The 23,310-nt window shown below is 40.5% G+C and overlaps 1 protein-coding gene across 2 annotated transcripts in view; it reads right to left on the bottom strand.

Moving 5' to 3' along the window:
• IQCK (IQ motif containing K) overlaps positions 1–23,310 on the bottom strand; it is a 195,471-nt gene that overhangs the window by 166,016 nt on the left and 6,145 nt on the right. For both annotated transcript variants that reach the window (XM_036021413.1, XM_028511543.2), the window contains exons 2-4: positions 21,524–21,588; positions 18,477–18,597; positions 16,595–16,692 (exon numbers count right to left, since the gene is read on the bottom strand). In XM_036021413.1, the coding sequence (XP_035877306.1) occupies positions 16,595–16,692; positions 18,477–18,597; positions 21,524–21,588 (284 nt within the window). The remainder of the gene's footprint in view (positions 1–16,594; positions 16,693–18,476; positions 18,598–21,523; positions 21,589–23,310) is intronic.

Here is a 23,310-nt window from a genome sequence, read left to right as displayed (position 1 = left end):
TATTCTATGCAGCAATATTTTCACCAATATGTCCCCTAGAGCAAGGGACATAAAGGAAAGAATAAACAATTGGGTCTCATTAAAATAAAAAAGCTTCTGAATAGCTAAAGAAAACAGCATTAAAATGAAAAAAGAACCAACTGTATGAGAAAATTATTTGCCAATGATACCTTGAACAAAGGTATGATCTCCAAAATATATAAAGAACTCACACAACTACACTCCAGGAAGACAAATAATTCAATTAAAAAATGAACTGAAGCCCTGCCTGGCGTAGCTCAATGGATTGAGTGCGGGCTGCGAACCAAAGTGTAGCAGGTTCGATTCCCAGTCAGGGCACATGTCTGGGTTGCAGGCCATGGCCCCCAGCAACCGCACATTGATGTTTCTCTCTCTCTATCTCCCTCCCTTCTCTCTCTAAAAATAAATAAATAAATAAATCTTTAAAAAAAAATGAACTGAAGACCTGAACAGACACTTCTCCAAGGAGGGCATACACAGGGCCCAGTGACATATGAAAAGATACTCAGCTTCACTAGCCATCAGAGAGATGCAAATGAAAACAACAAGATACCACTTCACACTGGTAAGAATGTCCATCATAAATAAAGCAACAAACAAGTGTTGGAGAGGACATGGAGAAAAGGGAACCGTACTACACTGTTGGTGGGAATGCAGACTGGTGCAGCCACTATGAAAAACAGTGTGGAATTTCCTCAGAAAACTAAAAATAGAACTGCCTTTTGACCCAGCAATTCCACTGCTGGGATTATACCCTAAGAAACCTGAAACACCAATCCTAAAGAACATATGCTCCCCAATGTTCATAGCAGCACAATTCATAATGGCTAAGTGCTAGAATCAACCTAAGTGCCCATCAGTAAATGAATGGATCAAAAAACTATGGTACATTACATGATGGAATACTATGCAGCAGAAAGAAAGAAGGAGCTCCTACCCTTTGCAACAGCACAGATGGATCTGGCGAGCATTATGCTAAGTGAAATAAGCCAGGCAGTGAAAGACAAATACCATATGATCTCACCTGTAAGTGGAACTTAATCAACAAAACAAACAAGCAAGCCAAATATAACCACAGACATTGAAGTTAAGAGCAATCTGACTGTAACCAGAGGGAAGGTGAGAAGGGATAATCGGTGTAAAGGAGCGAAGGGTTTCCAGGAACAACTATAAAGGACACATGGATAAAACCAAGGGGGATGTGGAATCAGGAGAGGGAGGTGGGGATGTCTGGGGTGGGTGGGAGTGGTCAAGGTAAATGTAGACAACTGTACTTGAAAAACAATAAAATAAATTTTTTAAAGATTTTATTTATTTTATTTTTAGAGAGGGAAGGGAAGGAGAAAGAGAGAGAGAGAGAGAGAAACATCAATGTGCGGTTGTTGGGGGTCATAGCCTGCAACCCAGGCATGTACCCTGACTGGGAATCGAACCTGTGACACTTTGGTTCGCAGCCCGCGCTCAATCCACTGAGCTACGCCAGCCAGGGCTACAATAAAATAATTTTTTAAAAAAGATATGTTTCTATCTTTTTAGGTAGGCCTTTAACACTATGAACTTCTCTCTCAGGACTGCCTTCACAATTTTGTTTCCAGAAACTTTTTGATTTCTCCGTTGATGTCATTCTTAACCTATTCATTGTTTAATAGCATGCTATTCAACCTCCATGCATTTGAATGTTTTTGAGTTTTTTTCCTTGAGATTGGTTTCTAGTTTCAATCCCTTGTGGTCAGAGAAAATGCTTGATACGATTTAACTTTTCTTGAATTTGTTGAGGCTTGTTCTGTGTCCATTCACGAGGTGTATCTTTGAAAATGTTCCATGTGTATTTGAAAAGAATGTGTATTTTGTTTCTTTGGGATGAAAGGTTCTATACATATCAGTTAAGCCCACTTAAACTAGGACATTATTTAATGTCGCAGTATCTTTGTTGATACTTTCTTTGGGAGATCTATCCATTTTTGACAGTGGGGTGTTAAAAATCTCCTACTATTAGTGTTGCTGTGAATATCTTTCTTGGAATATTCAAAGATTTTCCTTGTTTATTTGAGTGCTCCTATGTTGGGTGCATATATATTTACAATGTTTATGTTTTCCTGACGGATTCGTCCCTTGAGTATTATGAAATGACCTTCTGGGTCTCTTTTTATGGACCTTGTTTTGAAGTCTATTTTGTCAGACCTGAGTATAGCTACACTGGCTTTTTTTTTTTCCTGTGTATTTTCTTGGAAATTTTTTTCCCAGTCCCTTCACTTTCAGTCTCTGTAGGTCTTTTGTTCTGAGCTGGGTCTCTTGTAGGCAGTATATGTGTGGGTCTTGTTTTCTTATCCATTCAGTTATTCTATGTCTTTTAATTCAACTGTTTGATACATTTACTTTTAAGGTTATTATTGATAGGTACTTATTCATTGCCATTTTACTGCCTTTGTATCTGTGTTCCCCTCTCTTTCATTCTTTCTCTTTTCTTTTCTTAAAGTAGACTGGTCAGTATCTCTTGAGCAGCTGGTTTGGAGGAGGTGTATTCTTTGAGGCTTCTTTTGTCTGGGAAACTCCTTATTTGGCCTTCATTTGAATTGAGAGTATTGCTGGATACAGTAGTCTTGGTTGCAGGCCCTTTGTTTCCAGTACTTAGAATATTTCTAGTCATTCCTTTTTGGCTCAGAGCATTTTCATTGAGAATTCAGCTGCTAGTCTTATCGGGGGGCCATTTTATGTTACTTCCTGTCTCTCCCTTGCTGCCTTGAAGATTCTCTCTCTGTCTTGGAATTTTGCCATTTTAAGTATGATGTGTCTTGAAGTGGGGCTCTTTGGGTTCCTCTTGATTGGGACTCTCTATGTTTCCTGGATTTGTGTGATTTTTTTCTCTCATAAAATTAGGGAAGTTTTCCATCATTACTTTTTTAAACAGGTTTTCTATCCCTTGCTCTTTTTCTTCTCCTTCTGTTATCCGTATTATATGGGTATTATTACATTTCATGTTGTCCTGAAGTTCTCTTAACACCTCTTCATTCTTTCTGAGTCTTTTACCCTTTTTTTCTGGAAGAGCATCCAGTGCTCCTTCTGGGTGTTTTTTTCTACCTTGTCCTCCAGCTCACTGATTCAATCCTCTGTTTCATCTAGCCTGCAATGATTCCTTCTACTGTGTTCTTCACTCAGATTGTATTCTTCATTTCCTCTTGGTTCTTGATAGTTTCTATGTCCTTTTGCATGCTGGTATAATTCACAGTAAGGTCCCTGTAGCTTACCTGTAGTTGTTGCATATTCTCACTGAGCTCACTGAACTTCCTTTTAACCATTGTTTTGAACTGAGTATCTGATAGTTGACTTGCCTCTATTTCATTTAGCATTCTTTCTGAAGGTTCCTCCTTTCCTTTCTATTTGGGGCTGTTTCTGTGTCTTCCCCTTATTTGTGAGAGTCTTCTTTGCCTCTGCTTCTTAAATTGATCTGTTTTGAGGCCCTGAGTTTGTGGTGTGAACTTCTATGGTAGGAGACCTGTGAGGTTCAGTGGTTCAGTCTCCTTGATCTCCTGAACTTGCTGCTCTTGGGCTGTCATTTATGTTGGCTCTCTGGAGGTATTTGAGTTTTAATTGTTATTGGGTCTTTGTTTGGTGGGTCCTCAACTCTAGCTGGTTCACTGAGGGTCACTCCGCCCACCATGTCTTATACGCTGTTGTGCAGATGCAGACAGGTGTCAAAGCTGGTTATTCTGTCTGTCCGAGGTTATGAGGCTTTGCTCTCACTACTGTTTAGTTGTTTGCTCTGGATAATTTCTCCATTGTTTAGTTGTAATTTCAGGTTGGTCCTGGGTGAAGGTGAGTGTGGCCTTCACTCACTCCTCTGCCATCTTCCTTTATTATCTATTGGTGGTTCCTTTTTTGCTGGGTTCTCTCTTCCAGCAGGTATATTGGTGTTCACAGCTCCCACCTACTCTTTTATGTGATCAGTTGGAGGGGGAAGGCAAAATGGATTAAGACAGCAAGAGTATACTCTCTGGGATTTAATATACAACCCACATAGAAGAGATAGGAGATCCTATGGATAAGTATAGAGTTGACCACGATATTTCACCCAACTAGCCACTTTTTAGAAAGGGTGGAAAAGAGATAAGACTCTTATTAGAGGTGGGAATGATTGTGAGTTGATTCCAGAAAACAGAGAGCTTGTGGGGGGTGAGATTATGAGATATAGTGAGAGTGAAGGATAGAAAACAGGCATAGCATGTGAGAAAATAGAGATAACCACAATAGTAATAAAGTTCCGGAAGACAGTGAAATGGGCTAAGATCCAGAAGGGGTGCTGTTTAGTATTTACAATTGTATGGAACAACAATTATTTACAATATTACTGAAACAACAATCATATGACAGAAACTACATGAGCTGAATAGCAAGAATAGGAAGTACATGACCTAGAGTACTGGGCTATTGGAACACAAGTGAAGTGAAAGAAGGAAAATTAAAATACACTATGAAAGAGAGAACAAGGAAAACCCATCAAACAATGACATTAAGAAAATGAAAACTAAACAGAAAAAAAGATAAATAAAAATTGTAAGAAAATAAAAGAAGTAAAAGAAATGACAAAATAATAATATAAATAAACAATAACATCCAAGTTCTCTGGAATAGCAAAGTGAAATGTACCTCAGTTTCTCAGTTGTTGGAATTAGCCTTGTGATTCCCCTTTGGTTCTGACTATGGTCCATTCACAGCTCCAGGTCTTACTGTTTCACTTGTGAAAAAAGAATAAGAAAAAAAAGCCTCCTGCTGACTTTATACCAGCTAAGCAAGTTCTGCTGGTCTTCCTGGCTGTGACAGAATGAGAAGGTTTGGGTTTCTCTTTTCTCCATTCCTATAGTTTTGCAGGATGGGAGCCAGGTCTGGGCTGCAATCTTCACAATGGCCCAGCCTCCAGCCCATTTCCTCTGTTCACTGCAGGGCCCCTGCTGCCTGCCTGTGCCAGGCCAATGCCTTCAATACATCAGTTGTGCTGTCCTTGAGGTGCACTTATTAGGGACAACTCATAAACCACCTTCTTGCTCTTTGCTGTCCTAGGTGCTAGGCACTCTCAGTCTCTTCAGGGTAGTTCAGCACCCCCACTGAGTTAAGTCTTTCTGGGGATTGCTAACTGCCTGAGTCTTGCTGTTCTCCTTTTCTGGGGGTAGCGGTGGGGTGTCACCTCCTTCCTCTTAGTGAGCCAGCCCAGACAGGTGGGGGTGGGGATGAGACCGCTGCAGCGTGTGCAGCCGAGACTTGCATTCACAGTGGTGGGGTGGGGGCACAGTCTCTGCCAAGTGGCGAGGGCAGAGCCATGGCCTGGCACTGGGGGCAGCCACTGCAGGAGAGTTCCCTAAACAGCTACCAAGAGTCTTTTGTGAACAAAATCTTCCTGTTCAAGCCTGCTGCTCCTAACAAGCACCCAACTTCTCACACAGGCCAACTTTCCAACCAGAATGGTGACTATCTGGGTCAGGGTCCATTACGGTCCAACTCTTCTCCCTTCTCCAGGTGTCACCTGGCTCCCAAATTTTTTCTGGTAATGATCCAGCCAGCATCCATAGTGTCAGCAGGTGAACACCACCCCTGTGCATCTCCCACTTCATCTTAATTCTCCCCTGTGACTTCAAGCATCAGGGTCCATCCTGATGTCACTCTATCCTCCGTTTGGCAGGGGAGGGAGCTGTTGATTTGATTCTCTTCCAAGAATGCTGGGGCAGGTGCTAGCAGGCACCAGGTTGGTAGCTGCAGCAGCTCTGGTCCCTGTGTTGGTCCCAGGGACCTTACTATCCCAAAGCAATCTCCTTACCGTCTGTTTTTCAATGTCCTCTACAATTTTGGCCTCCAACCTTCATATATGGTGGGATACTCTTGGTTGTTTACTATGTTCCTCAGAAGATTAGCCAGGTGTTCTACCTGTGCACAGTGAGAAGTGGGCTCTGCTCCCACCTACCTCACCACCATCTTCCTCCACTATTGGAGTCTTGATAGGAATTGCGTTGATTCTATAGATTCTTTGTGTAGTATGGACATTTTAATGATGTTAATTCTTTCTATCCATAAACACAGTATGTACTTGAAGATGATACTTATTTGTATCATCTTCAATTTCTTTCTTCAGTGTCTTAGAATTTTCTGTGTACCAGGCTTACATCCTTGTTAGGTTTATTCCTAGGTATTTTATTCTTTTTGAAGTAATTGTGAATAAGATTTTCTTAATAATCCTTTAGCTTATTATTAAACTCATTACTAGCTCATTAATAATGAGCTCAATACTTTCAAATATCCCACTGGATATTAGCTCATTAATAATGAGCTAATTATGTTAGCTCATTATTAAACTCGCTATTATTTCTAAGAGATATGTTTAGATTTTTACAAATATACATTTTTAATGATGAAGAAAGTCCATCCTTGGGCATGTGTAAAATCCAGAATGTATCCCCTGTTAAGGGGAATCTCCTTCTATTCATCCAAGCAACGACTGGTCACTCAGAAGTGGGTGTGGGCGAATGACACTCCTTTCACAGGCTTGCTATTTTCCAAGCATAGTGTTAACAGTGTGAACAACAATTAGTATGTAATAAGTGCTTTCTATGTCACAGACAGTCTTTCAAATTTTTACTTTACTCATTTATCCTTATAACAGCTATATATTATTTAGGGCATTGTTGTTGTTATTCCTATTTTATAGATTAGAATACCTTGCCCAAAGTCACTTACTAGTAAAGGAAGAACAAAAAATTGAACCAGAACTAGTTTCCTATTCACATTACTTCATTTGATCCTCTCAATAATCCTGCCTGTGGTTTACAAATTGGGAGAGGAGAGAGCTCCAGACAAGTAACTTCCCTGAAGTCACTAGATTAAAGCCAGTGGTGAAACTTGCCACCTGCTGCCATATCCACATTGTTTCTAATACAGTGTATGAGATAAATTGCCAAAGGACCACCATTTTCCACCTCTCCCTGCATACCCTTTCCAATGTGACTTTACAGCTCTTCCCATTAAGAGATGGAGTCTATTTCCTAACTCCATGAATCTGAGCTGGACTCGTGACTTGCTTTAGCCAATACAATGTAGTCAAAGTGACAATGTTCCCAGCTCAAGAGACCTTGAGGATATCCACTGGAATCCTTCCTTGCAAGCCTCCCACCTACCATGTGAACAATCCAGGGTTAATCTGGTAGAGAGTGAGAACCAAGTGGAATAGAGCTGAGGGCCACCCCAGCTCAGGCCATCCTTACTCAGCCAGCACCTAGCCTACCTGGTACATGACCACAAACAACATGAATGAACCTAGCCAAGGCCAGAAGAACCTCCCAGTTGAGTCCAGTCCAAATTGCTGTCACACAGAAGAATGAACTAAACAGATTATTGTTTTAAGTCGCTAACTTTTGAGGTAGTTTGTTATATAGCAAAAAAAGTTAACTGAAGCCATGTATAATAACTAAAATACACTCCATGGCCAAATGGTAATGTTCTCCCTATTTAGCTGGGCCAGTCAAGACTACTACTACAGGCACCTGGCACAAAGCCATCAACCTGAAAGCAAGAGGACAAAGCCTCAGAGCAGAGAACAACATTTCTGTCATGAAGCTACTGCCCATTATTTTGTAAAACCACCCATGGGTGTTGACTTTCTTTTCAAAGCCTTGTCTTTTGAGAATAATTTTGGTTTTTAGAAACAAAAGCAACTCCTAGCCAAGTTTGGAAATGAAATAATCAATGCTGCTCTTGTTAAAAGGAGAAAGAAATATGACTATAAAGTTATTAATAAGGTTTTCTTGCACGGTTTACAAACTGGATCTGACAGCAATTCCAACAGTCTCGAAGGAAAGTACTTTAAACACTAATAGCCTCATTGACATAGTAAGACTGAGTGCCAGGCTCTGTAGACAGATTCCTTGTTTCAAACTCTGGCCCTTTCTCTTAGTGGTCATGTGAATTTGGGTATTTTGGGGTCTCAGTTTCCTCATCCACAAAATGGGGACAATAAAGTTACCCATTCAAAGGGCTACTGGGATAATTAAATGAGGTCACAGTATTAATTCCCGGCATATTATTCTACAAGTGGTTGTCAATAATCACAATAACTCAGATGGTAACTGGTAATGGTAGCTTCTTACAAACAGCCCTTCACTCTAAGCCCTAATTCATATCTCAGCAGGATGGCTACTTAGAAAGGCACACAATTTAAAACTTATTGATTTTTTATTTCTGAAATTTTCTATTTAATATTTTTGGACAGTTGTTGACCATAGGTAACTGAAACCATACAAGGGGACTACTGTAGTTGTTTTCCCAAGATGTTCTATAGGGGTACTTCAGGTTGTCCTCATGGGCTCAAGGCAATGGCTAAGAAAGGCAGACCAGGAACCCACAGAATAATACAAATTAGAGATCACCAATACAAATTAGAGATGAGATTTAGCTCACAGATGTGTTGACATATTGTGTTTACTCTTTTTTAAAAATTAACTATAAACAGTCTTTCATTTTTTATTTTTAAATTTTATTCATTTTTATTGAATTTATCAAGGTGACATTAATAAAACTATATAGGTTTTAGTGCACACTTCTATAATATATCATCTGTATATTGTATTGAGTGTTTGCTATCCAAGTCAAGTCTCCTTCCGTAACCACTTATCCCCCTTTTATCCTCCATAACCAGCCCCCACCTCTCTTTCCTTCTGGTAATTACCATACTGTTTTCTGTGTCTATGAGATTTTTTTCTTAATCCATTCACCTTTTCCACCAGCCTCCCAACCTTTTAAAAAATGAATGGTCCTGGCCAGGTAGCTCCACTGGTTAGAGCATTAGCTCCACTGGTTAGAGCATTGTCTCAATATGCCAATGTTGCAGGTTTGATTCCTAGTCAGGGCACACACTAGAAGCAACCAATGAATGTACAAATAAGTGGAACAAATCAATGTTTTGCTCGCTCTCTCTCTCTCTAATCAATAAATAGAATAAAAAATAGAAAATGAATTGGGACAGTGCATGCATGGTAAAATCTGAATTGGGAGCTTCTATTGAAAACTCAGAAGATACGGCCACACTGAGCCCACAATGCTGCATGGTGATAATCAGTAGGAAATGAGAAGCATTGCAGCTGCCACATGAACTGCACAAGCTTCTTTATTGGCCATGGTCCCCACCACTTCCTCATGTCCCTTTATTGTTATTCTAGGCCTGTTTCATTACTTACCTGGCCTCACAGCCCCTTGAATGCTTTTCAGATGGTTTTTGTATTCTGGGTATAGTAGGTTTAATAATCAACCCTAAAGATGTCCATGCCCTAATTCCCAGGGCCTGTAAATATATCATCTTATACATGGCAAAGGAACTTTGCAGGTGTGATAATAAAGGGTGCTGAGATGGGGAAATTATCCAGGTGGGTCCAAGGTCATTAAAAGGGAGGCAACAGGGCAAAAGTCAGAGAAGAGATGTGGAAGTGATACTACTGCTGACTTTGCAGATAAAAGAGGTCATAAACCAAGGAAAAACAGTGGCCTCTAGAAGTTGGAAAAAGCAAAGAAACAGATTCTCCCCTAGAAACTCCAGAAGAAACACAGTTCTGAGGACGCATTTTAGACTTGTTTTAAAAGATCTGATTTCTTTTTAGAGGCAGAGGAAGGAAGAGAGAAAGAGAGGGAGAGAAAAATCAGTGTGTGGTTGCTTCTCATGCACCCCCTACTAGGAAATCTGGCCCGCAACCCAGGCATGGGCCCTGACTGGGAATCCAACCAGCGATCTTTTGGTTTGCAGCCAGGCAGGTGCTCAATCTACTGAGCCATATCAGCCAGACCTGCATTTTAGACTTCTGGACCAGTTATTCTATACCTTGAATGGGTGTGATAGTAATGCACAATAAAATGCTGTACTGCAGTGTAAATATTTTCAAATATCCCACTGGATATTTACCTGTATTTTTTGGACCATAAGATGCACCCAGGTTTTAGAGAAGGAAAATAGGAAAAAAATTTTTTGAAGGAAAAAATGTGGTAAAATATTTTTTTTAAAGATTTTATTTATTTACTTTTAGAGAGGGAAAGGAGGGAGAAAGAGAGAGAGAGAGAAACATCAATGTGCAGTTGGTAAAATATTTAATAAAATAAATAAACATAATATTTCACCAGTGTAAATGTAAAGTTACATTCAGACTATAAGACACACACCCCCTTCCTCCCAAATTTAGGGGGAATGTGTCTTATACTCTGAAAAACATGGTACTAGGTAAAACATGTCTTTCTAAAGACCACAGCCAAGAACCTAGCTCCATTTAACACATAAACACAAGGACTTTTTCATGGTATTAATATACATTGATTTTTCCTGAAAAGCAACTACCATGTAGATCAAAAGAAAACTGTACTTTGTTTTATTCAGAACCCAAGTTTCTCACCATTTCATAAAATCAGATCACCACAGACAATATGAGTTACAGTATCTGAGTGACTGAAACATATGTGATTCAATCTGCATTTGTAGTTGTGCTCATGGTGATTCTGTGTATAGGTGCAAGCAAATGATCGCTTCATATCTTCCACTGTAGTTTTACTTGAGCTTTAGAAAAGGAAATACATATTACTAACAATATACATGATTTTTGTTCTATTTCTCCATTATGTTATATTCCAATATAATATAAATAACTGCTATATATATTTTTGAAATTACTATACAGGTAGGTAATTATGATAGTGGCCCTTAATTAATTGTGCCTCCTGGGTCCATGCCCCTTTGCAATGTAAGTTTGCTACTTTTTCTAGATGGGGTCTATAACTTATCTGCTTTTGAGTTGCTTTGTGAGTTGTTGGCCTTGTGAGTTGTTTTGACCAAAGAAATGTTGTATAAATGATGCTTTGGGGGTTCAGGAGCCCAGGCCTTATACTGCTGCCTTTGCTCTCTTGAAAGGCTGCCCTGAAACCACCAGGATGTGAAGGAGTAGGTCTGGCCTAATGCAGGATGAGAGCCACATGGAGGAGAAATTAAGTACTTCAGCCAAAAGCCAGCACCAAGTCCCCAGCCATGTAAGTGAGGTCAGCTTAGACCTACTAATCCTCCCCAGTCACCAGCCAAACGCAGCCACGTGAGTTGAGTTGAGGTGAGACCAACCGACAAGCTGCACGGTCAGGCCACAGAAATAATCAATCGTTGTTTTTTCATTACACAGTCACAAAGCTTTCACATAGTTTATTACACAGTCACAAAGCTTTCATGTACTTTATTATACAACACAGCAAATTAAATAACTGGTAAATAGGTAATGTTATCTCAGCTTTTCATTTTAGGACACTAAGAGCACTATAAAGTGTGATGAGAAGAGGGCACTGGGACCAGTAGGGTGGAGAACCACTGCTCTGATGATTTCCCACTGTTTTAAAATAAAACCTGCACTCTTCACTGGCCTATGTGATATGGCTGCTACACAGCAACTTTGCCAACCTCACTTCCCATCTCATTTGCTCACTCTGCTCCTGGCCTCCTTTCCTTTTTGTCCCTGGATCAGGCCACTAAATTTGGCTGTCCTGAGTCATTAAGGAAACTTGAAAAGAGCTTTATGTATGCTCTATAAATCAGTATACGCATTTAAGAAAGCTTGTACAAATACATATAGTTGGCCCATTTATACACATCCACCAGGTATTTGTACAACACAATTATTTTTCCATTTTTTATCGGCCACAGAGTGTATTTGTTTAACAAAATACAAAACACTGCTGGCAATGAGCTAATTTCACAGAAAAAGTGAAAGGTCCACTAACTTCATTTATAGATGGTCACTTCAATGCCATAAACATGCTATTTAAACCTTCTCTATGAACTTTTTACACACTAGTTGAAAATATCCACCTGGGAAAGGGTTAAATAAATTTATTTTACTTGCTAAATTCATATCATGAAATGTGCAAGGTCTCCACCTAATGCTAAGGCTGAGATAGCTCATGAAAATCACATGTAGAAGGTTCAGTCTCCCAAATGGGACCTCACCCCAAAATTAAGGAATAGAGAAATGTCTGCTTATTAAATAAGCTGAATTTTATTCTAAGCATTCATGAGATTTAAATATCTAATATAAGCAAATTATTTGATTAGGATCAAATGAAACTTCATGAAACTAAGTGGGATCCAATTCATAATATTAAAATGAACATACAAAAGAATCATGTTATTTATGAAACAAAATTAAAATTACCCAGTACGCACTGCCTGTCCATGGCACAGTTGGGTTAGAAGTAAAGTCTGCCTGATTCTGGAGGCCAGTTCCTGAACCACTAGAGCATGCACCATACACGGCTTCATTTATGTATGGAGCTGCAGACACAAACACATTCCAGGTATGTACATAATTGGCCAAGTGCTCTATGGCACAGTAATTAGGTGTTGCCTCTTGCTGTGTCTCTCTGCTTTATTCCCTTAGCTTTTTTGAATGTCATGGTACTTAGAGGACAATCTTAATGAAGCATACTGCCCATGTGGCCAGCATGAAGGACTAGTCTGGGTAACTGCCTCAGAACCGCCTAGCTTCTCACTCCTGTCCTCCACACTTCCATCTTTCTGATCAGAATCTGGCCTCTGCTTTTGGTAAGCCCTTAGACTAACTGGCAACATGGTCTAGTGGTCAAATTTCTAGACTCAGGAACCAGACTGCTTGGTTTGAATCTTGGCTCCTGCCACTGTGTTGCACACTTGAATTCATTGTTTAAACTTGGTGCTGCACAGCCTTCATCTGTAAGATGGCAATAACAGTACCCACATTGGAGTGTTGCTGGGATGATTAAATAAGTTCCTGTAGGTAATGTTCTTAGAACAGTGTGTGGTACAGAATAAAGGCTGTAAAAGTGCTAGAAACTACTATTCTTGAATTCAGCCTCTTGCTAGGGCTAGGAGGCTCCTTCAATCTTAGAAGATTTACTCCTTTCTCTGCTCTAGTCCCAACAGATCTGTACAGCCTCTATATAGTCTACTTCCCTGCAGAGGCAGTAAATCCAGACACAGTAAATTGTGTCTTATGTAATCTCCACAGCAAACTGTAACTTAACTGCCACTTTGAAAGTAGACCCTAACTTTTAAGGAGAACCATATTCATTTATTCATCCAACAAATATTTAGTGGATCCCTCCTATGTATTACCAGGACTACGTCATACAACAAAAAATAAGGAAAGCAAGAAAAACTGACTAGAAGGTAAAATACAAATTAGCAATTTTTCTTTAGCAACCTAATATAAACACTTTCCAGAAATTACACAGCCACAATAAACAATGAACTATGCTGCTGTTTAAGAGCCATTTAGATGCCAGTCAGTTATGCTGACAGACAAGAATGTTTCAGTTATATAATTCTGGCTAGAGGCCAGTTAGCATTCAGTTTAAGCATCTAGTCCCAGTGACAGGATATGAGGAACAGCTGAATTGAGAAAAATGCAGATATGGATAACAGGACTGTCACTTGGATCTGACAAATATTGAGGTGGCAGTAATGTAATTTTAAGCCTTCAAAAATAATCTGTAAAACTATGTGATGGGGTGGGGGGGGAGGGTGGGATGGAACTGGGGGAAATAGATTTAATTAAGAAACTGTAAGCCAGGAAATGTAAAAAGTTAATGGTAATTCACCCACTTTGTCTATTTGTAGCATTCAAAATACTAAGCTTCCTGGACCAGCCTGAAGGGATAGCTTTTAAGGCTCTTCCATCCCATGTTGCCATGAGCAACATTAAATACATCCTCTCCTCCGCTCTGTTAATATAAGCACCGCTGTCATCCCTTTAGTAGGTGAAGAAACTGAGACTCACATCACAGTTTAGGGCACTGTGCAAGGAAGTTAGTCAATTTTGGGCTCCAGTGTGCTTGGCTGCCTTTAAAGTTTATCAATTCTTGCAAGTTTAACAGTTTGAATGAGCCATATTTTCTACATTCCTTGATCATTCACTATAACATTTAAACTTTAATGCTCCATTTGAGTAACCTACAGCATCTGATGCTCAGAACATTTTCACTTATTCCCAGAAGCAGTACATGTCAAAGATGAAATAAGAGTTGACACAAGGATGCCTCATTAATCTCTAATACAAATAGAAATTCTTTGATTCTCTGAAAGCATTTTATAACTGCTTTGAGGTTGAAACTCTCTCTAACCCCCTTGTTACAAAATTATTTATGGGTAGAAATTAGGTATGCAGCCCTCAATGTGAAATCTTAATTATTACCCTTTCAGCTGATTTTTGTGTCCTTGGATGAGGTATACGTTAGAATTATAGCTGAATAAATTCAAATAAATGCTACACAATTGAACATAGCTGTCCTGTCCTGTGGTTTAGAAGTGAATTCCTAGCACCAGATCCACTTGTCATTTCTCCATATCCACTCTTATTTCAAAGGAGCAAGAAAAGAACAGACACAGAGAGAAAAATAAAAACAACCTTAGTTCACTATTATCCTTCAGCTACTGAAGGCTACACTACTAGTATGTTTTCTCATGAAGATAGGGCCATGTTCTTTCTATGCCCCAAGGCCTAGCTCTGTGATTAACACAGTGGGGCTTGTAAATGGTTGCTGAATGGAACAGAATTTGGGGGCTTAATCTGCTTTCAAATATTTTTTATGCATATTCAAACAAAGGCTCATTTCATTGTTTAATCATTGCATTCACTCCTTAAGGAAGAGCACACTGAAGATACTTTGGCCAACAGCAAGACTAAAACAATGAACCCTGAAATGTGACTTCTGAGATCTCCCTTATTTAACAGAAGGTCCTAAAGCCAGAGACAAGGCCGCCTGACTATGTCGGGTCAGTCTGAGGGCTCTGTTCTCTGGCCTCCAGCCTCACTACCACCCCACCTGGCCACATCTAGCACCTGTTTAACATTACATGGGGAAGGAAGAGTAATTATAAGTAGAGACAAGAATTAATTTGTCAGGGAAAGCCAAATAAGCAAATTAAGAAATACCTAAAGTTTAAAAGTAGGTTAGATTTTATAACCTAAGGCAAGTTGCAATCTGTTCTCCAGAAAATAGCTATGAATGAAAAAAAAAATCAGTATTTTCTGGACCTATTTAGAGGACAGCCTCCAACACCCATTTTTTAGGGGAGGGATGAAAGCCCAGGCTCTAGCCCTTGGTTGAAAATATGCTTCACAGCTCACTAGATGGGCAATCATAGGTAATGTTCAACTCTTCTGAGTTTCAAGGCTTCCTACATAAAAGGGGGCTGATGTAAAAGGGGATCTGGTTTAGGGTTGTTGTAAGGGAAAAATAAGATGATTTGACCAGTGCCAACACTCAGTGGGCAATTAATCATTGAGACAGCTTCTCTGACCACTCATACTATTACTATTATTACAACAGTAGTCGAATCACAGTAAAAGGGGATCAGTCAATACTTGACTCACTGATATTTATTGTACCAGCTTTTTCTGTTTATAGCCCCCTTCAGCAGAGCATACTCTGCTGTTAACGAAAATAGGGATCTGATCATTGTGGTCTTCCCTGGTTCAATATGGACAACCAGACTGTATCAGTAAGTCAGGAGAATGAGGCAGGATTGTGGCTCCCTTTGAATTCACCTGTGTCTCAAAACTAAGCACTTCTGTTAAAGCAATGTAACAGTATTGTCTCCTCAGTATATAAAAGTACCATCAGGACAGTATCCAGTTCTCAGAGATTCTGTATTGAAGGGCAGCTAAGCAGGTGACACCACTAACTGTGAGTGATTTAAATACCCTGGGGCATGTCAACTGATTGGGATTTGCACTTAGTTACTGCTATTTTCTTAGTATCATTTTGAATCATCTAATCTGGATTTGAATCCTAGCTCTGCCAGTCTCCCTTGATCACATTTCTGAACCTCTCTTTTCTCATTTGCAAGACATAGACAAAAACAACAGAAGGAACCTCATAGGGCTATTGTGAGGGAAAAATGAAATGGCTGATAAGGCCATTAGCAAAGCACTTAGCAAAGTGCTTTGATCAATATTAAATGTTGTTGCTATTTTATTCTTTTCCTGTGGGCTACCTAAAATTTTAGTATTCAAATCTGTGCAGGGAACATACCCAAAGTATCCTGTTAACTATAGAAAAGAGGGAGTCTGAAAGAGCATTTACATGGGTCCGCACCATGATTAAAACTCAACTCACACTGGCTGCAGTGTGATAATGACCAGTATGTACTGAGCATTCACTGTGTGCAGACCTCCATGAAGCAAGTTACATGCATGGCATTTGTCATGAAGAGGAGTAGGGGGAGGCCAGAGGTGAGGGGGTCAATTTAGAGTGGAAGAAAAGGTAAGGAGCACTTTAATCCATGCATGTAACAAAGAGAGAAGCAGGCCCAAGAAACTTGGCAGATAGCCCCGTGGAACTCGAGTGGCCAGATGGATGGCAGTGCATGTGTGTGTACAACTATGTGCCCTGACTGGAGCTGAGTAAGTGACCCCAAACACAGGCTTCCCTTCTCAAAGGGATCATTTTGAGAACTACCACTTGGTGGAGCTGAGATAATGATCTACCATCTGATAAAAATGAATTATTGAGCATTTAGAAGTAAAGAAATAAAACAACTGACCTCAAAACATTTTTCTTTCTTGGCCTGGTGAAGCAGGCTAGCTATTCCAGGAAGCAGAATTGGAAAAATGAATGTTTCCAAATATTCTTTGGGAGAGCCTAAAACAAACAAAAAGATTCCTACTAAAAATCCCAAATAGCTGTCAAGGTCACAGGCATCAATTCAACACCAACAGAAATTCCCAATTTGGGGTGCTGTGAAGAAGGAAATTTTATTCATTGCAAAAGAGCTCAATTGTGATACAGTACAGCTGTGAAAACAGCACGCACAGCTGTGCAGTAGCTCTGGGGTTAGACCCCTCTATAGCTAGACAGCTCTGTCCTGCTTTGCTCTGTGTCAGTGTACTTTGTGCTGCACTGATCTCCACTGTGCTCTGCTGAGACACCTTCCCTGTTTCATTTCAGCTGGGGAAACTCAGTCTTCAGTCTTCTGTGGAAAGGAAAAGTGTGCTCGTACAACTAGGACTTAGATAAATAGAAGTCCTTAACCCTGATCCCCGATTGGTCTGTCCCCATGCAAATGAAGACTCCAAATCCTTGCCATTTGATTGGTCCAAAAGGTACTGTTCTGATTGCTCAAAATGAAGTCAACTTTGGTTGGTGAAGATGTTGATGGAGTAGGGGAATATAGCTGCACAGCTCCTATTGAGTGTGGAAAGCCTAAGTCCTATTGGCTGAAATAGGATTCAGGAACTCTTTTATAAGGGCTGGCTCAAATAACAGAAGCATAGTGCAGTGCAGACAAGCAGTTCAGTGCAGACTTCTTCCTGAAGTACAGTTTGCATGAGAGGCCCCCATGTAGAAATGGCTCCTAGGCTGTTTTTTGTGATTTGTTTTAAGAATTTAAGTCCAGTTAGCCACCAAAAGCCCTTCTTAGTGTCTTTTTCTCAGGGCTCACACGGCAGGCCTAGTTAATCTGGGAGAAATGTCTGCTTCTGAACAAAACAAAACAAAACACCCAAAACCCAAAAACAAAAAAAACTGTCCACAAAATAACATGATCTTAAATGTTACTGGAGACTGCTGAGTTAGGCTGTGTTGTATCACTAAAGAAACTTAAAGTACATTTGCACCTTTGGAGTCTAGTGAGGATATAGGCCAGGTGCTATGCAGCTGCAGGCATAGCAAGGCTAATGTGACTGAAGGAAAATGAGCAAGGGGAATGGGGTAGGAACTGAAGTCAGAGAGGAATAGGGTCGGGTACAGTGGATAAAGCCTCATGACGACAGTAATGATATCACCGGTTGCCAGGGTCCAAAGTACACTAGCAGAAAGAAGAGAACAAACCAGGAAAGGCCTTGGCACCAGGAAGTTATAGAGGAACCAAGGCTCAGGCAGAAAGGCTTAGGAAGCACACATCTCTTACTTGAACCCCCAAAACAGGGCAGCATTGTATTTTCTTCTACTTTTTACATTTTTGCCCCTTTCTATTTAATGCAGAATCAGAGTATGCATGTTACTAATTATTATTATTATATTTCAACCTTAAAGATAAATCAATGGAATAAAGGCTACTTCTTTTAAAAAAATAAGATTAAAATTAAAACAAGAACACATTTTTTTAAAAGATTTTATTTATTTATTTTTCAGAGGGGGAAGGGAGAAAGAGAAAGAGAGGGAGAGAAACATTGATGTGTGGCTGCCTCTCATGTGCCCCTTACTGGGGACCTGGCCCACAACCCAGGCATGTGTCCTGACTGGGAATCAAACTGGCAACCCTTTGATTCACAGGCCAGCACTCAACCACTGAGCCACACCAGCCAGGGCAAGAACACATTCTTTATGTGGTCTATTTGAGGTCTGTTTGTCCACCCGAGCTCCTACCCTGTGGTTTTGCAATGTTACAAACTCCAAACTATGAAAAGTGAACCTTCTTTACTTACATGTTTTTGGATCAACTGTTTCTTGAGTGCAGGGTATATGTGAATTCATGGTCAAATGAGGAACTGAATAAAGGTGTTCTGTATTGAAGCCATGGAAAACTGTTTCTTCCATTGGTGAAACCTGGTGGAGGTGGGGTAAAGAAAAAATTCCTGTAAATAGTTTAAATAATTGCATTTTCTTTTATAACCTAAAACAGAAATAAGATTCTGCATCAGACTTTAGATTCAAGGAGGCATACTGAGCATAAGTCTTTGTCTCTCTTCCCTCCTGTTACACATAAATGACAAACAAAGAATAAATCCCCAATAGACAGAATATGAAGACCAATAGAGAGAACACAAGAACTATCAGTGGAGGAGAGATTTGCAAACATTTCCAAAAAAAACAGGGATGATGAGCTTCTTTTCAGGTAAGAGAGGGACGGCCCAGAATCTACAGTGGGAAACTACACCAGAAGACAGGAGTCCATCTTCCCACCAGAATTCCAAAGGGCTTCAATTCCTCAGAGGGTGAGAATGAAAAGGGAATGACAGCAAACAAGAAGGATTAAGGAAAAATCTGGCTGGGGCTCCACTGGCCTGCTGCTCACATTTCCCTTCCCCCTGCTCCTGCCCTCTTCAATATACATAAACTATGCTCACAGTGGCTCTTTCTATCCAGTTCTCCTTTCCAATGACTCTTCTGTAAACAAATTAAACAAATAGCCTTGGAAGGAGTATAACTACTCAGGGTGCCATGTTGGTGGCCAAAAGAAAAAAAAAATCCACCACTGATTTACTGATCTGGAGGTTGTGGACCCTGAAGAAAAGTCTTCCAATGGTCAGTCACTCCCCATGAGCTCTGTAGGGTAAATAGAGGCAGTATGGCTTCCTCACCCAGGTGTCTGGGTGAAGCTGTTTTCCCATAATCTTGAATGGGCCTGATAAATTGTGTCCTCATAGCCTTGAGACTGGGTCCGATAAATTGTTCCCATAGCATTGAGTGGGCTCATATGCATAGTATAAAGCCCTGTTGCATAAGATCTGTTGGCACGCTTCTGGCTTTTGTTGGCATCTGCCCTGCCTGGTCTCAGGGAGCTGTAACACACCGCCCCCCTGCCACCCCCGTGGCTAAGGCTGAGTGAGAGACCTCTGGACCAGGAGACACTAAGGAGATAAGCTTATTTCACTGGCAGGAGTGCTGCTTCTGCTCCTTGTCTGGCCCACAATGCTTGATCAGTTAGCCAATGACAGGTAAGGTTCCCCAAGCAGGGAATCATCTAAGACAGGCATGATCACACAGAGGCCCCAGGGAAAGGCCTTGGGGGGCTGTGGAAAAAAGGGTGACCAGCCTTCACCCCTCGGCTTTGACAAAGTCTGTGTCCTCATTCTGCCTGTGAGACATCCAAATCTCCTGGCTGCCTTTGTCTCATCTGCGGACTCAAGCCTGTGACAATAACAAGGGGTAATGCAATCCACTGGGGACTTCGGACTCCCCAGGGTGATCAGACCTGAAAAAGGAATATGTAAAATCCTATGAAACCTGCTTGCTGAGGATGCTCTTAATTAGATTATGAAGGCCCGGGCTGGAAATGAATTTAGCTCCTCTGGTTCTGTAGTTTTTTAGGTGATAAGACCCCAACTCAGTGGGAGCCCTTTTTAGTTCTTTGAAAATTATCTGTTGTTTGATCCTTACTGCCTGACAGTGATTGTTGAACTTTACCTGTATCCCTGTGCAAACTGAAACCCAATAAAAACCCTGTGAAGGGAAGGATTGGGGTGCTCTCCTTTGAGAGAGTGGCCAGGCCGCTCTGAGGCACCCTCCCCTTGAAAGGGTAGCCAGGCTGTCCCTCTTCCTCCACACAGGACTCAGTAGTCCATGTGAATGTCTCATGTCTCATCCATGACAAAGCAGACACTGCGGGCCAGTGTCTGCGTCAGGCTGTGTCTGTATTCTAGTACTTAAGCAGATAGGGACTCCCTGCTGGGTGCCACGACAAGTGCCATGCAAGGAGACAGGTGACATGCAGTTGCCATGCAGAGATGTGCAGGGAGGCAAGTTGCAGCGTGCATGGCTTGCCCACCTGTGAATAAAGGCATGTCAAGCATCCTCACAGCTCCACACATTTTCTTCTGTCTGCTCAAATCTAGACTGGACCTGCCAGGTCTTAACTGGTTGCAACATAAGCTCCCAATCAGTGTTTTTACTCATAGAATAGATCCATCCAGAAAACAAGTCCACATGTATAAGAGTAGAAAACCATACGAGCTATGTAGAAAAATCCACTCAGGCACCCATTTTAAATTTTGAATAAGTAGTCAAAACTTCCTACATAGATAAAGAGCATCAACAGTATAAATGACAAAGATCAAGATCTACAAGGAAAAACTGACCCTGGAAGAAGCACAATAATACAGGGAAGGGAACTATGGTTAGTATTTCCAGAAAAAAATGAGAAAACATTGCATCCATAAAGCAAGAACAGAATACTATATAAAAAAGAACAATACAGTCCAAGACGGTTCTTAGACACAAGATTCTCTAACAGTAGCAACTGCAGTAACATACTGGAAAGCTAGTCTTATTAGAGTTTGGTTCCATCCCTGTGACCCTGCTAAAGTCCCTTCATCTCTCAGTCTGCTTTGTTTTAAACTCCATGAAGTTTTTATTTTACTCTAAGTAGGCTGCCTGAGGGCCTCTCTTCCTGGCTGCCCTGTTCTTGACTGTCTTTCATTAATTTAGTTTTCTTCTCACCCATTAGACATGCACAGGGAAACCTGCTCTATCTACAACTGTCCCCAAGGATCAAATGAGATCATCCAGGAGGCACTGTGAATTAATCAAGGATTATCTGATCCATTTAACAGATGTGGAAAAATGAGGCTTAAAGAAGTTGAGATGCCCTTCAAATCACACTGTTAGTAATAGAGACAGGACTGGACCCATGTTTCTGATTCTAGTTCCTGTGCCTTTCCTAATTCATGACCTTGTGTGATGTTCACCACCTATCAGTGCTGTTCTTTTATTTAAAAGCTTTTAATTTAGGTGGAGGTGGGGCAATACTCACAGTAATCACAGTTTCTGGTCTGATTTTATATTCCTCTGGAAAGGGAGGCAGCTCAGCTTCATACTCTAAAAGTGAAGGGGGAAAAATCTTCAATTCCATACTTCATTGCAGATTATTATGTAATTTTCTTTTCTCTAAATCAGGGGTATCAAACTCATTTTCACTGGGGGCCACATCAGCCTCGCAGTTGGGCTGAATGTAATTCTACGACTGTATAAGTGTAACTACCCCTTAACTAGGGGTAAGGAGCTTTGCGCTGCCACTGGGTAGAAACAAGGTGCCGGTCCAGATAAAACAAGGTGAGAGCCAGATTCTGCCCTTGGGCCTTGTGTTTGCCACCTGTACTCTAAACAAAGTCTTAAATTTTATTTTGGTTGGTGGTTTATAGAAATGAAAAACAAGTGGCCATTATAGATTAATAATTAACATGAACTACCTTATTTACAATAAGAGGTAACTGCTCACTTGTTGAAGAGTCCAGGCTTTATGTATGAGTTTGACTTTCCCCAAGAGGGTACAATTTTAGATTTTGCCCTCTACAAGAGAATGAGAATGCCTACAGGAAGAATATGGCGTACAGGGAGGAAAGGGGAAAGAAAAGGAAGAAAAAGTGATGGCAGGGCACAATAAGAGACAGAGGGAAGATGAGCCATCTCAGGTAAGACCACCAGTTTGGGGTACAAGACTGTAAAAGCATGTACACAAACCCTTGCTATTCAAAGTATGGCCCCAGAACCACCACCATCATCATCCCTGGCAAGTTAAAAATCTAACATCTCAGGCCCCACTGCAGACCTGCAGAACCTAAATCAGCACATGACTTGTACTTGTATTCACATAAACTTGGACAAGTCCTGCTGGAAGCACCTGCTGTTTCCTATCCTGGCTGCACAGTAGAATCACCTGGGAGTTTTTTTAAACTACCCACATCTTGGACCAACTTAAGAAATTTTTATTTGATAGGTCTAGGGCAAGAGCCTGGGAATCAGTATTTTTAAAGTTCTCCAAGTGATTTTTAAACAATATATTTTATTGATTATGCTATTAGTTGTTCCAGTTTCCTCTATTTATTCCCCTCTGCCCTGCACCCCTGCTCCCACCCACATACCCCATTTAGTTCATGTCCATGGGTCATACATATAAGCTCTTTGGCTTCTCTATTTCCTAAACTATTCTTGACCTTACCCTACTTTGTACCTACCATTTAGGCTTCTTATTCCTTGTACCTTCCCCCCACTATCCTCCTGCCCCCTCCCCACTGATAACCCTCCACATGATCTCTATTTCTGTGAATCAGTTCATGTTCTAGTTGTTAGCTTAGTTAGTTTTCAGTGGTTTGTTTTTTTGTTGTTTTTTTTTAGGTTCAGTGGTTGATAGTTGTGAGTGTGTTGTCATTTTACTATTTGTGTCTTTGATCTTCTTCTTTTTCTTAGATAAGTCCCTTTAACATTTCACATAATAAAGACTTAGTGATAATGAACTCTTTTAACTTGACCTTATCTGGGAAGTACTTTATCTGCCCTTCCATTCTAAATGATAGCTTTGCTGGATAGACTAATCTTGGATGTAGGTCCTTGCCTTTCACTGACTTCAAATATTTCTTTCAAGCCCTTTCTTCCCTGCAAGATTTTTTTTTTTTTTTTTGAGAAATCAGTTGATAGTCTATGGGAACTCCTTTGTAGACAAGTCCCCTTTTCTCTTGTGGCTTTTAAGATCCTCACCTTATCTTTAATCTTGGATAATGTAATTATGATGTGTCTTGTTGTGTACTTCCTTGGGTCCAATTA

This window comes from Phyllostomus discolor, chromosome 3 (genome assembly GCF_004126475.2).
Source record: "Phyllostomus discolor isolate MPI-MPIP mPhyDis1 chromosome 3, mPhyDis1.pri.v3, whole genome shotgun sequence".
NCBI classification, from domain to species: domain Eukaryota; kingdom Metazoa; phylum Chordata; class Mammalia; order Chiroptera; family Phyllostomidae; genus Phyllostomus; species Phyllostomus discolor.
The sequence above is the reverse complement of the archived record's forward strand: the minus strand, read 5'-3'. Positions and strand labels throughout refer to the sequence as shown.